Source organism: Atractosteus spatula, chromosome 1, assembly GCF_055471065.1.
Source record: "Atractosteus spatula isolate fAtrSpa1 chromosome 1, fAtrSpa1.hap1, whole genome shotgun sequence".
NCBI lineage: Eukaryota > Metazoa > Chordata > Actinopteri > Semionotiformes > Lepisosteidae > Atractosteus > Atractosteus spatula.
Window position 1 is genome coordinate 73,675,908 of NC_142706.1, and position 14,544 is coordinate 73,690,451.

At 43.4% G+C, this 14,544-nt stretch overlaps 1 protein-coding gene across 4 annotated transcripts in view; it reads left to right on the top strand.

Moving 5' to 3' along the window:
- The window catches only part of LOC148841994 (lysyl oxidase homolog 3B-like), a 59,572-nt gene extending 50,809 nt beyond the window's left edge, over positions 1-8,763 (top strand). For all 4 annotated transcript variants that reach the window (XM_088919035.1, XM_088919055.1, XM_088919047.1 and 1 more), the window contains 6 exons: positions 88-247; positions 2,064-2,307; positions 4,424-4,539; positions 6,071-6,207; positions 6,389-6,500; positions 6,732-8,763. In XM_088919035.1, coding sequence (XP_088775161.1) covers positions 88-247; positions 2,064-2,307; positions 4,424-4,539; positions 6,071-6,207; positions 6,389-6,500; positions 6,732-6,805 — 843 coding nt within the window. In that variant the 3' untranslated portion in view covers positions 6,806-8,763. The remainder of the gene's footprint in view (positions 1-87; positions 248-2,063; positions 2,308-4,423; positions 4,540-6,070; positions 6,208-6,388; positions 6,501-6,731) is intronic.
- Positions 8,764-14,544: the final 5,781 nt, after the last annotated feature.

The following is a 14,544-nucleotide window of genomic DNA, read 5'->3' on the forward strand; positions in this document are numbered from 1 at the left end:
CACTGCCGCGGCCAAATGAAAAGTAATTTCTTTCTGCCGCCACGCCTAACCGCCCGCCTGCCCTCTCTGTGTGTCCCCGTCGCCAAGGAGACGTGGTACTGGGACGGCAGCAACGTGACGGAGATGGTGACGAGCGGGGTGAGGTGCACGGGCGACGAGATGGCGCTCAGCCACTGCCAGGCCCACGCCGGCGTCCAGTGCCAGAAGGCCAGCCCGCGCTTCGCCGCCGGCGTCATCTGCTCCGAGAGTGAGTGGGAGGGGAGGGAAGGCCGTCCCGCTGGGGCCGTTGGAGATGGGTGACGGCACGCCGCTTCCTGGGCTTCCTCTGGTTTTTAAAAAAAGTTGGCATGATCTGAGGTTATTGTGGACGGGTGGTAGTGGCAATAATGATCATTGTTTCTTTCCTCACATCGAGTTATCTGTCTCGGGTGGATTGTGACGGAGGGTGTTTGTCGCGGCTCCTTACTGCCTTACCGCGCTGCAGCCTGATCTCGTCGGCTCTCAGGAGCTGAGCAAGGTTGGGCCTGCTCAGTTCTAGGATGGGGGACCTTCCAGGGGGAAAACAAAAACAAAAACAGGTTGCCGCCGTCAGTGGTGTTGGTGCACCCGCAGGTGGAGATCTGCCCTCTGGAACAGAGTTTCCAAACCAGTGCCCGTCTGGTGACGCTGGAGGTGCTGTAGGAGGCGTCACCCTTTGGATGAGGTGTTGAGCTAGCATCCCGATTACTTGCTCATCAAAGATCCCATGACACCCACCCTGGGACTGCACAAACTGCCCTTTTCTAACGTTCCCCCTTAGTTTAGTTTCTCACCTCTCCACCTCGTCTGCTGTGTCTTGGCAAGCCATGGCTGCCGAGCATCAGCCAGGTGACTGCTGGTCATCTCCCAAATCAAAAGGAGACACTGTGCCTTCACAGGACTTCTGAGAAGATTTATTTAGCTGTTTGTTCTTCCCTCACTTATGTTGTACCCCGGCGTAATGTGCTTCAGTCAGATTGCTCTAGTAAAATGCTGCTGTATAAACAAGCCTCCAGGTCATTATTTGTCAATGAGACTTTGTTCTCAAATGACTTACCTGGTAAAATAGGAAATAAAAATGATATACAGTATTTGCTCTGCCAACATCTTTGTCTGAGTGAGTGTGTTATAGGAGGCTTATCATATTAAATACTTCATATGTAGGATTTGGTGCAGGGGTTAGAATTACTGGGTTGAATTCCTGGCATGTTATCGGTGTGTAGTTTGCATGTTCTCCCTGTGTTCATGTGGATTTGCCCTGGCTGCTCCAGTTTCTTCCTGCAGTCCAAAGACATGATGGTTGTCTATCGTGTCCGACGATGACAATTGCACTTTGTGCAGCTCGTTGGTTTGGAAGATGAGCTGCACGAAGAAACCTGTGTGGGAGAGCTTTTTGAAGTGGGAAAGCCGTTGCCCTGGGGCAGTCCCACTCTCTCGACCTCAGAAGCCTGGGTCCAGCGGTGCGAGTAGTCGTCGCGACTGGAGACTCCCTTGGTTGCAGTGGATGGCCATGACGCCTTTCTGTGCCTTGTCATGTCCTTCACTTTCTACGGAGCGTTGCAACAGTATAGTGTCCCATCGCTATACTGGGGTATTAGGACCCACACAGACCACAGGGTGAGCGCCCCCTATTGGCCGCACTAACACTAACACCTCTTCCAGCAGCAACCTTAGCTTTCCCCAGGAGGTCTCCCATTCCAGGTACTGACCAGGCTCACACCTGCTGAGCTGCAGTGGGCTGCCAGTTGTGAGCTGCAGGGTGATATGGCTGCTGGCTTCCAAAGACATACTGGAAGATTGACTGGCTTCTGGGAAAATTCGCTCTCGTTAGGATGAATCTTGCATCTTGCCTTGTGCCTGTTGCTTGCCAGGATAGGCTCTGGCTCCCCCGCAACCCTGTACTGGATAAAGAGGTTAGAAGAGGGATGAACGGATGGGTGGGAATCCACACACACTTGTCATGCGTTTGTCTTCTGCCTTACTCTCTATCGCTCATACCTGGCCCTGAGTGGTTCTGCTTGCTATCCCTGCCTTTGCCGTCCCAGCTGCCTCGGACCTCATCCTGAATGCCCCCCTGGTGCAGCAGACCGTCTACATCGAGGACCGGCCGCTGCACATGCTCTACTGTGCTGCCGAGGAGGACTGCCTGGCCAAGTCGGCTGCCAAGGCCAACTGGCCGTACGGGCACCGCCGCCTGCTGCGCTTCTCCTCGCAGATCCACAACATCGGGCGCGCCGACTTCCGCCCCAAGGCGGGCCGCCATTCCTGGGTGTGGCATGAGTGCCATAGGTAAATGGGGGGCCCATCATGGCTTGTGGGTGTCTGCTAACCTGTGTGTCCCGCAGCATGTTCGAGAGGCTCGGTGTAACTCATCAGCATGGACCCCTGCAGCAGGGGTCTCCCACTCCCTTCCTGGGGGGCCTTGTTCCAACCTGAGCAGCTGCATTAATCTCACTGCCTCATTGTTTTCTAAATTCGACAACAGGATAGGATGGTTCCAGGTCTTTTACAGCTGGTTACACAACAGCTTCGCTTGACTAAAGCTGCAGGTTAGAAGTGGTACAATTATACATCTGATTAAATAATCAGACCAGCTCAGCTAATTATATTGTACAGTATATATAAATATCGTTCTTCTCCTCCTCCTCCTTCAACTTCTTCCCCTTCCCCTTCTCCTCCTTTTCCTTCTTCTTCTTGTAAATGAGAGGGTGGTGGGAACACAAACCCCAAGGCACTACAGGCCCCCCAAGAACTGGGTTAGAGGCTCCAGCACTACAGCATGATCCTAGTGTGGCACACGCCCCTGTCTCGCGCGGTTGACTTACTGTCCAGTGTTTTCACTCTGCTGTTGTCTGCTCTGTGGCAGAGAGTCGTTTCTGTGTTGCAGGTGCAGGTGCGCTGGTGAACTTAATATCTTGTGAGGCATGGCCATGAGCTAATTTTGTTCAAATACTGGCAGCTGTCCAGTCATGTTTTTTGTCATGTTTGAATGTCTGTGAGTTTTTGGCGAAGAAGATTTAACTCATCCTGTCCCTCATCTAACAAGTAATATTTAGTGTATATTTTGTTCTGTTTTCTGTAATACTGGATCTCATAATTTTGAATCATGCAAAAACGTTTTCCACATTTAAAATGACACTATAATGTTTTAGAAATGGTACTTAAAAAAATCCAAAAGAACATGTGAACTGTGAAAGATTCTTTCTACAAAGGATATTGCCTTGTGCAGTCCAGTCAAATTAATTTTTAAACTTCTTAACTAATAAAATAATCATACTGTTATTATATTGCTCAAAGATAAGAAACTTTACATTCTTTGAATTATCATAACTGCTTAAAAATATTTGTGGTTGGGTCATTCTGCTACTAGGTAGAGGACCAGGTCACAAAGTTTACTTTTATGATCATGCAGGAGTTCTCAGTATTTTTAGTAATAATTATCATTGCTGCTGCTGAATTATGTTGAAAGCCTTTTACGGGACATTTCAGGTTTGTTGCTACAAGTCATAGTGTGCCCTGTATTTGCTCCATGGATTCTATCCACAACCAGTTTCATAATCCATAATCCATAATCCATATCCCATTTTTCCTAGTTAGGTGGAGGAGTCCCAGACCTTCGGCTCCGTTAAGAAACAGATGGACAAAATTTTAGATTCACTCGGTCACTAACTTATCAGTGGAGATAGATGAGCCACAAAGATTCCTCTCATTTGCAGTCTTCCTTACAGTATGTTCTTATAATCCATGGGATTGAGTCATTTCGGGGAGTCAGAAGTGTGATCCAAGAAAAAAAACTGTTGTTGACTGAGGGGCTGTTGGGCAGTTCTGTTATATAGAAACGGCTTAGTGTTGCAGTAAGTAGATCGTAGTGCTCTGGACTCATAACTGGGAGGCTATGTGTTCAAAACTTGAGTGGAGTCAAGGCACTTTGCTTTGGTTTCTTCGATAAAGGTAGTTAAAATGGGTACACTTATGATTCACTGAGCCAACTGGATTGTGGAATGTTGCTCTGGAAAGGGAAGAGCAACTAGACATATTCTAGCATGTTTAAGGAAATGTGCTCCACAGACAGACTGAAGGAATTGAACCTTGTTTAGAGTCTGGAAGAGGGAAGACTTGAGGGGGAATTATACAAATATTCAAAATCCCGAAAGGCATTGAAAAGTCAGTAGGAGTATAGTTCAAGGCACCCAGCTATGTTGTTGAAGCCAATACCCTGGCTTCTTTCAAGAAACAGCTAGGTGAGATCTGTGGATTAATTAATTTACTAAATACCGAAAAGGCGAGATCTGCAAATGGCCTCCTGTCATTTGTGGTCTTATGTTCCAGTACTGCCTGTTGAATGGTAATGTGGCCACGGCATTTTCCATTTGAAAGCTTTAAGTTTCTGTACTTGACTCTTCAGGCATTATCACAGCATGGACATCTTCACTCATTATGACCTCCTGTCAGTGAATGGCTCAAAGGTGGCGGATGGACACAAGGCCAGCTTCTGCCTTGAAGACACAGAATGTCAAGAAGGTAGGAACCTGAGGTTTAGAAAGAACGACAGGTAAAATGAACTCATTTGAACCCAAAAGCTAAAGTAGGAATCAAACGTACTTTAATGGCACATTAATTATCATATGTTTCCATAAGCATCCGTGATTTACACATGGAACAGGTGAAGGTTTATTCCATGCTGAGAAGAGAAGAGAGACAACTTTTCAGCTGTGGGGGCAACTTCATGATTTTCATGACTTTCATGATTTACACCTGCCCAGGACTGGGTTATCGTCCAGTGTATCAGATCATACAGAAAGTAGACTGAAGATAACATTTACTGTAACAGTGCGGCAGTGGGAGGAGCCACAGCGAGCGCCGGTCAAAGTCGACGCCCCATCTGAGGGGTCAGCGACAACCAAAAAAGGAAGCAGAAAAAACGCACACTGCTTTGCACAGCGGCGTCCAGACTGGACTGTCCCTCTTTAGCGGGGGCCAGCCCGGGGGAAAAGGAATGTGGCCAAAACAAAAGAAAACTCAACCCCCGCTCCGGTGAATCCTCACAGCGGGACAGGAGAAAGGAAAAAGAAAATAAAAAGAAATGGAAAAGAAGGCCTCACGCGCTCTTCACTGTCCCCTCCGGGACTGTCGCTGGAAGGTTCTCCCCTTGCGGGGGTCTGCTCATCACCTGGGGGGGTGCTCAGTGTGTCTTAAAGGGCCCCCACAGCTGCGGCTCATCCAAAATCAGCCAGGGCAGCTGTGGTTGCTAGGGCAACAAGTCGCCCTTAATCCAGGGCTCCATCTCCACACTGGACTCCCGCGTAATGCCACAATACGTTTACTTTATGAAATAACAACAAAGTTCTAATAAAACTTTGTGAGGAAGGGCAGATCCTAACCCCACACACTTCTGCTCACCTCAATATCTAGCACTCTTGTAGCGAATCTCTGCATAGCACTCCGCGTCTTGCGTTGGGTGTTGCTGAGACACCTACCTTACCTTCATCGAGCTGTTCCAGGAGTGGACTCCCTCTTGCCTCTTCAGCCCCACTCTTCTGCTTGTCTCTAAAGACAGCAGCTGTGCGCCTCCATACCATCTGAAATCATTCTGTCTCGCACCTGAGGCTTCCCGTAGCACATCTGTCTCATACCTCTCCTGCCTCCCCATCCACTCCCCTGCAGAATCTCTTGGCTCAGTCATCGCAATGCACAGGAGGGGTCTGGGCAGCCTCGCCATTCCAGAGCCAGCTGAGCTACGCAAAATATACTCTCCACCTCTTGTCATTTTTCAGGATCCAATCGAAATAATGAAATCATTCATTTGTAAAATGCTAAATAACCCCAGCTGTACATGGTATAGATATCCTTTACATACTGTATTAACCTGTTCATTTAACTCAGTGGAATGTTTTTTATGAAGAGTTTGATTTGTTGTCCAAACTAAGTGTGCAAGCCAGATGTTGCATCATTTCGTCTTTTCGGAATATGCTTTGGGATTTGGGATTTCAGTGGTGTCCAAGGCCAACAGCTGATTCCCTTTTCCCTCTTGCTTTTCACGTTTGCTTCCAAGGGGTTTCTAAACGGTATGAGTGCGCAAACTTTGGCGAGCAGGGCATCACAGTGGGCTGCTGGGATTTGTATCGCCATGATATTGACTGCCAATGGATTGACATGACTGATGTCAAGCCAGGGAACTACATCTTACAGGTAACTATGAAAGACAGAAGAATAGAATCGATATGTACAGTAAAAGGTGGCTCTCGAGCATAGTGAGAGCCCGGAATAAGGTTTAGTGCAGGCTATGGAAAGAAAACACTAGGATGTTCTCCAATGTTATAGTGCTAAGGATGTCCTGCTTCTTGACCTGGCTTTTATTTCCAAATCGCAGGTTGTTATAAACCCAAACTATGAAGTGGCCGAGAGTGACTTCACCAACAACGCCATGAAATGCAATTGCAAATACGACGGCCATCGGATCTGGTTGCACAACTGCCACATTGGTAAGACGTGACGGGCAAAAGGGAGCCATTCATTCTAATGGCGTGTTCTTCGACTTTGTATAGCGTGTCCAATGCACAGTGGGACAGGAGGTGGCACTATAAGTCATAAATGCACCTGAGATCTTTTGAATTAACTGTTTAAATGAAAATGGTAGCATGGAGCCCCAACAGAGTAATGAAATAATTATTTGGACATTTAAGCAAATGATTGTTCCTAACTCTTGTCTCCAGGGGATGCTTTCAGTGAAGAGGCAGAGAGGAGGTTCGAACAGTATCCTGGACAGCTCAACAACCAGATCTCCTAACTCTGCAGGGTGTCCAACACAGGGACTTCAAAGATGCAGACAAGCTTGTGAGCAGGGGGATTCATGACACCAAATTTGCATTTGTGTCTGTTGACCCAACACTTCCAAACCATCATTAAGTGCTTGTCTATCCGATACTTCTAATGAATGTGATGATGAAGTGATGATCAATCTTGGCGCATCAAGACTTACCGTATTTTTGGTATTATAGCTAAACCTAAGACTTACGAGAGGACTACGTGATAGCTTTATACAGTTGTCAGTACAGTATATACTTGAATATGTAGTGACTCTTTCTTATTGAAAATGATTTTATTTCTTCATTATGTAAAACAGGCAGCTTTGTATATGCATCACAGCTAAAAATATTTAGGACTTTATGCTACCTTGTGTTACTTTTTATTTTCTGAATAATGATTTTAGTGTCTGCACAGCTAATATGAATTGTGTTTTACTCCTGATCAACTTTTAACACATTAAGATTTGGAACTGGTGGATTTTCAGTTTAAAAAGCAAAAAAGGACACTACTCACCTGTAATGCCATTTAAATTCTGGAGATTAAAAAGGTCATAATTTGATAAATCAGTGGGATAAATGCCATTGATGGAGGTAAACAAATGTATGTTAAATACCCTTTTAACATGTTCAACGTAAGAAATGGAAGCTTCTAAGTGAACTCTGTCAGGACATTGAAATCTTCAGCTCTTTGGCACTGCTCATATTTGGTGTTTAAACCAAAAATGTCTGATTTGAACATGTTCTATGGTAATTTGAGTATCTTCTATGGTAAAAGAGAAGTGTGTCTCTTTTTAATATATTGTTAAATGCTGAAGGGAGTAATATGACTGAAAAATATTTCAAATAGTGGCATGACAGGACAGTACATACAATATAATTACTATAAATAATTGCTTTATGCAGGAGTTACATCTTTGTATAAATTCAACTTAAACCTTTTAATATGGGTTAAAAGGTGTTTCATCTAAGAAAATAATACTTAACCTCCACCGTAACTGTACAGCCTAGAAGAAAAGGGATGGACAGTTACAGAGTGCAGCTGCTTTAATATCGTACCTGGGTAAGAACCGGTAGAAACACGTTAGGAAATAAGTGTTCAAACCACCTTCATTCCCCTGTGTGGCTGGAAAGTGATCAGACACCTTGACAATCTCCCAATGAGAGCTTCCTGACAGGAGACCGATCTATTTAATCAGCTACAGGAAACTCACTCCAACAACACAGTATCCTAATTAGCTGGAGTCAAATTTTAACAGATAGATCACCCCTCTGGTTAAAAAAAAAACATGGTTGGATCACTGTCAAATACCTGCATTGAGGTTTGTAGAAACATTGAAGACTTTTTTCAGTTTTCAGCGGCAGGCCATGCTGGTTTGGTTCAGTATGCGGTTCTGTCCCTTTGCCCGTGTGTCAGCCTGCGATGAAGAGCCTTTGAAACTCTTAAGAAACGACGACTGTTTTTTTAATGGACATGGAGGTTATCAGTGTTCAAACCGTTTGTCAGCAGCAGTCGTAGCAGAAGAGGAATTGTATGTTGTGCTTGGTGCCAGGAAATGATTCTAACACAATTTGGTTTAAAATATAAAAGCAAGTGTCGCTGCTCTTTTTTGCTTTACTTTGGATCTTCTTCTGCCACTTTGGAGCTTCGTATATCCTTTATTTTCATGTCAAAGATTTCTTTTTTTGGATAGGGATATGGGAGGGGAGCTACTACAGGAACCTCCACTTTTTCCTTTTCATGTACACAGACTCCTTATTGACTTTGTATTGCACTATTTATTGTCTATTTTAAAGGTGCTCAAAATGTGCAGTACAACTCTAAAATCGACTATATATTATGATTGTTGTTCATAGGTGCTATTTATGCCAAAGGAAGAGAGTATCATATTGTACATCTGTACGCAGCTCAAAACGAAGAAAAATAAAATCAGGAACCATCTGAATTTGCTTCATGATTCCCTTTTACTTTCATTCTGCACATCTATGAGCCTTATAGTAAGAGGGGAAATAAGGCTTTTATGGAAAAAGAAACCGTGGCATGGTATCACCATGTGTGGCATCATAGAAGTCAAAACCTTTAAGAAACATCTTGGAAAGATGCAAAGGACCAGGTGGTGCTTCGTTTCATGCTGTGAGGTAAAGAAAAGAAACACAATGTTTGAGCTGTGGAGTCTTCAGGTATGAAGCTTAGAACAAAAATGACCCACAGATATTAAGCCCAGCTGTTTTGAGTGTGTTAATTGTTTTAACCTGAAGAAGACTCTATAACTAAAACGTACTGTAGTCCTTCTTTACTTGACCTTTCAGCTCGGGATGAACGTTCACCAGCCTACGCATGCTGACGCAGCTTCCTGCTCAAACATCTTAGAAAGATGACATCGTGGACACGAACTTGATGTAGATTTCTGTCCTTTTTATGTTCTCTTTAAAATCTTACTAATTGCTAGATAAGTTGAAACCTCATGGCAAGTTTTTTTAAAACTAACCCAAAAGGAATGTAAGTTATCATGTTAAATGTGTTACATCATTAAAACTGACAGCATGTTGTTATTTTGTGTAATACTACAGGAACCTTTACCGCCTTGATGCTTTAATAAGGTAAGACAGGTTAAAAAACCCAGGAGGAACATCACACTTCTTTAGTTGCTAATTGAAAGTCTCATCCAGTTACGTCTTCAGTGTTCCTGAGGAATCGGCTTCAACAGTATGCCTTGGAAACTAGTTCAAGACACCCATCACCTGAATTGTTTGAGGAAAATCATGCAGCTCTTTACTTCATACTGGACAATATTTTTTCTACTTATCTATAATTCATATTTCTTGACAAATGTTGAATTATTTGCGACCTATTGCTGTATTCAGTGGTATATTCAGATACAGACCTGTGTTTAGGAATGCAGGTAAAAGGTAAATTCCAGACCAGAACCACAGTGGGTCACCAGGTGGACCTAGAGAGCAAGTATAGGAATATTTACACATAAAGATCTAACCTAATACATGGAAAATACATGGAAGCTAAATATAATTATTAACTAAGTTTCATTGTGAGTGAGCAATCTATAGATAGGAGCCATCCTCTGGAGACAGTCAAGATGAAACTGAGTGGAGGTAGGAAACGTAGGAAAGCAAGAATTGGGGAAAGGCATTTTGATTTTCTCATTTCAGAAATTTTACCAAGGAGTGTCTGTGTTTTCCTTTTTAGCCAGAACTGTGTAAAAAAAATCTTCCCTAAGTCTTGGGCTTCAAAGAGTCTTTGTAAAGTAACTGACTTGTTCACTTTAACCCAACTCTATAAAATACCAAGTGGGAATTCAGATATTACAGGTAATGAAAAGCTTTTCAGAATTGAACATAATCCCCAACTGCTTTAGCTACTGAGCCCAAGGTCTTGCTGGAGTGTCGTCTGAAATGTGTCTTTGTGAGCTCTGCCTTGAGTTCTAAAAGTGAGTTGGTTTGTTTTACTGCTGGGGTGTGAATTACACTCTTGTTCAGAGCTTTACCTTCCTGCTTCACCAGCAGTGTGCAATGGCCATTTATATATACATGTTTGTATATATAAAGACACAAATTCCCCATAAATATACTAAACGGATACCCATTTTCCCAGCAGGAATGATATTACTTTCAGCACATTCAAACAAGCCTGAGCTAGTTTAATACTTCCAACCAAGGGCATGAAATATTAACAGTTAGCTGTACAATCTTAGCTCAATTAGTACTCTGGACATTTAGATGGAGTTCCTTAGAACATTTGGTGACTGAACATTTCTTCACATTGAATTCATTAATGCACAAACACTATCAAAAATGGAACATGACCCAGAGGACACAAGTGGAAATTGTCAGATCCAGCAATCCCCACACCAGAATCGCCACTAACAGCACTAATCCAGTCAATCAATTAGTTACCGTGATAATGCACTAGGGTGTACAATCAGTGCCACCTGTTAGGCTGTACCTTCCTTGGCAATTAAAGACCTGTCTCCATTCTCTGGTGGTTAGTCTTAGTCTCTGGTTACTAGTCTTACCTCTGGTTAGTAGTCTTATAAATTTCTTACCTTCCGTGATGTGACCGTGTTCGTTTTGACTTTGCTCTCCTGGATGTCCCCTAAGCTGAACGCTATTGTTTGTTTCTGGCTCTGACCCCGGCTTGCTTTTTCAGCTTCCATTCTGTATTTCCCTGTGGTACTTTACTCCCACCTCTTCCTGGATTTGACTTAAGCCTGTCCCTGGTGTAGGACATCGGATGGCATTTGTGCCTGACTGCTTGCCTGCTACTTCTGCACTTGAATCTAGTCTCCAGTTTTCCACTTCTCCGCAACTGTGAGGACAGAGTTACTACAGAATAATAATAATAAACTTTATTTTATATAGCGCCTTTAAAGGTGGTGTCACGGACGTCCAAAGGGACTAACCTTTGGGAGCAGGAGAGCGGAAAAAGACCCATATGTGTAGCGGCGAGACGGGAAAAAGGCCCGGGCTCATTAGTGCAAAGAGTTCAGGAATGCCGTATAGAAACCAATGCCCTCAGGTAGCGGCAGTGGGGCGCCCTGGTGCTAGGCGGGTCTCAGGACATCCAAACGTCAATGCTGAGCGAGGACAGAGTGCAAGACCCGGAAATATATAGCCCAAGGGAAAGAGAGGGACAGGAAGGACAGCAGACCGGAAACCAGGGACAGGACAGAGAAGGAGCGCCCTCTGGCTGCAGAGGGCGTGACAGGTGGCTTCTCAAAGCGCTTTACAGAATGTCAACATCAATAAATAAAAAGAATACATAAGATAAAACAATTACAATAAACTAAGGATGGTGGTACTAAGAAAAGCAGAGGGGTGAAGAATGGAACAGTTAAGTAAAGGCTTTTCTAAAGAAGAGGGTCTTGAGTCTGGATTTGAATGAGTTTAGAGAAGGTGACTCTCTGATATCCTTGGGGAGAGAGTTCCAGAGCTTGGGGGCATACCAGAAGAAGGCCCTGTCACCCATACAATGTAGACGGGCTTGGGGGACAGTAAGGAGACCAAAATTTGAAGAGCGAAGGTTGCGAGGTGGGGAGTAGGGTGATAATAGTTCAGACAGGTACTGAGGTGCCAAGCCATGCAGAGCCTTATAGTTGAGCATGAGGATTTTAAAGTCAACACAGAATTTGACAGGAAGCCAGTGCAAGGACTCCAGGATAGGAGTAATGTGATCACTTGCACTAGACCTGCTCAGGATTCTGGCTGCTGAATTTTGGACATACTGCAGTTTGTTCAGTGTAGATTTAGATACCCCAGCGAGTAGAGCACTACAGTAGTCAATTTGGGAAAACACAAATGTGTTGATCAGCTTTTCAGCCATAGTTAGTGATAACATAGGGCGTAGTCGAGCAATATTTCTGAGGTGAATGATGTTTTGACAATATGCTGCACATGTGGGTCGAATGTCAAACCTGAATCAAATATCACCCCAAGGTTTTTCAATTTAGAATGAAGCTCAAGTACAGGGCCATCTACAGAAATGGTTACAGGATTGGCTTTACAAAGTTGATGGGGGGTGCCAATAAGCATGAGTTCAGTCTTGTCACAGTTAAGAAGAAGGAAATTTTGAGTCATCCAAGTTTTTATGTCAGAGATGCAATTGGATAAAATAGAGACAGCCACATCAGTGTCAGGTTTGGTATAGATGTATATTTAATTATCATCAGCGTAGAAATGATAGCTGAAGCCATGTGATCTTAAAAGCTGACCAAGTGGAAACATGTAAATGCTGAAGAGCAAGGGGCCCAGTATTTAGCCCTGAGGAACACCAGACTTAACAAGACCAATTTCAGACCTATGCCCGTTAAGAGAGACAAAGTGACAGCGATCAGTGAGGTAAGACTTGAACCATTTGAGAACAGTGTCAGAAACTCCAAACACAGTCTCAAGACGAGAAAGTAGGATGTCAGAAACTTTTATGTCATTTGCCAAACCACTTTATACCATACTGTGTTGCGGGAAGCCAGAGCCTACCCAGCAAGCAACGAGCTCAAGGCAGGCTTCAACCTGGACGGTCCATCGCAGGGCAAGTGCAAGCCAGTCATACATAGGGAGAATTTGGAGGCCATGGTAAAGGGTGAGGGGGGTAAATTTGGCCCAGACTCTGGGATAACTCCCTACTCTTATCGATAAATGGCCACAGATCTTTAATGACCACTGAGAGTCAGGACCTCAATTTAACATCTCATCCAAAAGATGGCCCACCCACCGTCCCACTAACACCATTTTCAGCAATAACCCAGGAGTTCTCCCACCAAGGTACTGACCAGGCTTAATGCTGCTTAGCTTCAGTGGGTAGCCAGTTGAGAGCTGCGGGGTGATATGGCTGTTGGCTATTACAGAAACTATTACATGGAATTTAAAATCTCAAATAGGAGGTCATTACAGTATTTATGTAGGGAGTTGTGGGAGTATGGAACAAGCTACCTAGCCATGTTGTTAAAGCCACTAGTTGAAAACTTAGGTTTCTGCCTTATTATCTGCCCCTGGAATGTTTAACCACCCTTACTTCAGTTTAGGCGGTGATGCCTAAAACATGTTGGCTTTGTCCACTTCAGAGAGGATGACTGCTCCTGATGTAGGCCCATATTTCTCTTAATCCTTTCAGTAAACATGTCAGCGTCTGGGCTTTTTTAAGCATGGCTTGGGTCTTGAATGTGTACCCGCTTGTGTTTCCCGGTTTTTTTTCTGTGAGGCATCAAGAAGACGCTATGCATATGTTTACTACTGGGCAGCATGGTGGCAGTTTTCATTTACAGTTTACAGTTTCAAATGCTACTGTAGAAAACCGGAGTCATGGTAAAGCAATATTACAATTTATTTAGAGTTCATATAAAACATATTGTATATACCACATGCTCTGTTAAAACAAATACCAGCAATTCCAAAATGCTTGCATGATGTCATATAAAAAATAGAAACAATATGGGCAAATTACAGGAGTCTATTCTTGTATTCTAGTATTCAAACTTGTCAGGCTGGGCTCAAAATGTTTCCTGTTTTAATACCAGAATTCTTTACACAGTGGACATTTTCAGCTGTCTTACCTTTCTTAGCCACATTTTCTGCATTTGCCAATACAAAGTGCTTGACCTTTCACTTCTGAATTAGTAGTGCAGCTAGTAGTCATCAGTTTACTTCGCAATTCATATCCTTGCTGTAACTTTACCAGTAACAGATGTAAGATGGATAAGTCTATAGTTTCCTTCTTTAGGTTTCCTTTTCATGAACTTGCATGGATGACTGGGAAAAAAATCAAGAATAAAAAAAAGATCAAGGCTCAGGGCCATTACATTTGGATTTAATTATCCTCACCCCTATAAAGCCTGAGTATAAATCATGATCAGATAACTTTGCTACTGCTGCAGTTTTCATTTACACAGGGTGTGTTCTTGACTGGTATGGTAAAAAACAGTCTGAACACTGAAGTGTTAGGAGATGATAAAGCTATAGCTTATTATAATTATTATAATACGATATTGCTTTGTGAACTGTTTACTTTTTTTTTTTGCTTTACTACAAAAAAGTAATATTTTCCTATACCTGGACTTAATTGTTTTAGGGACCAATGTGTTTGAGCCTTTAACCTGGTTGTTTTTAATTAAGACCATCCTACTAATTCCTATTTTCCCTGTTTACAGTCTGCAAGCTCTACCATTTTCCTTCTTTATTCCACAGTCTGCTTTTCTAAAATCATAAACCCTGA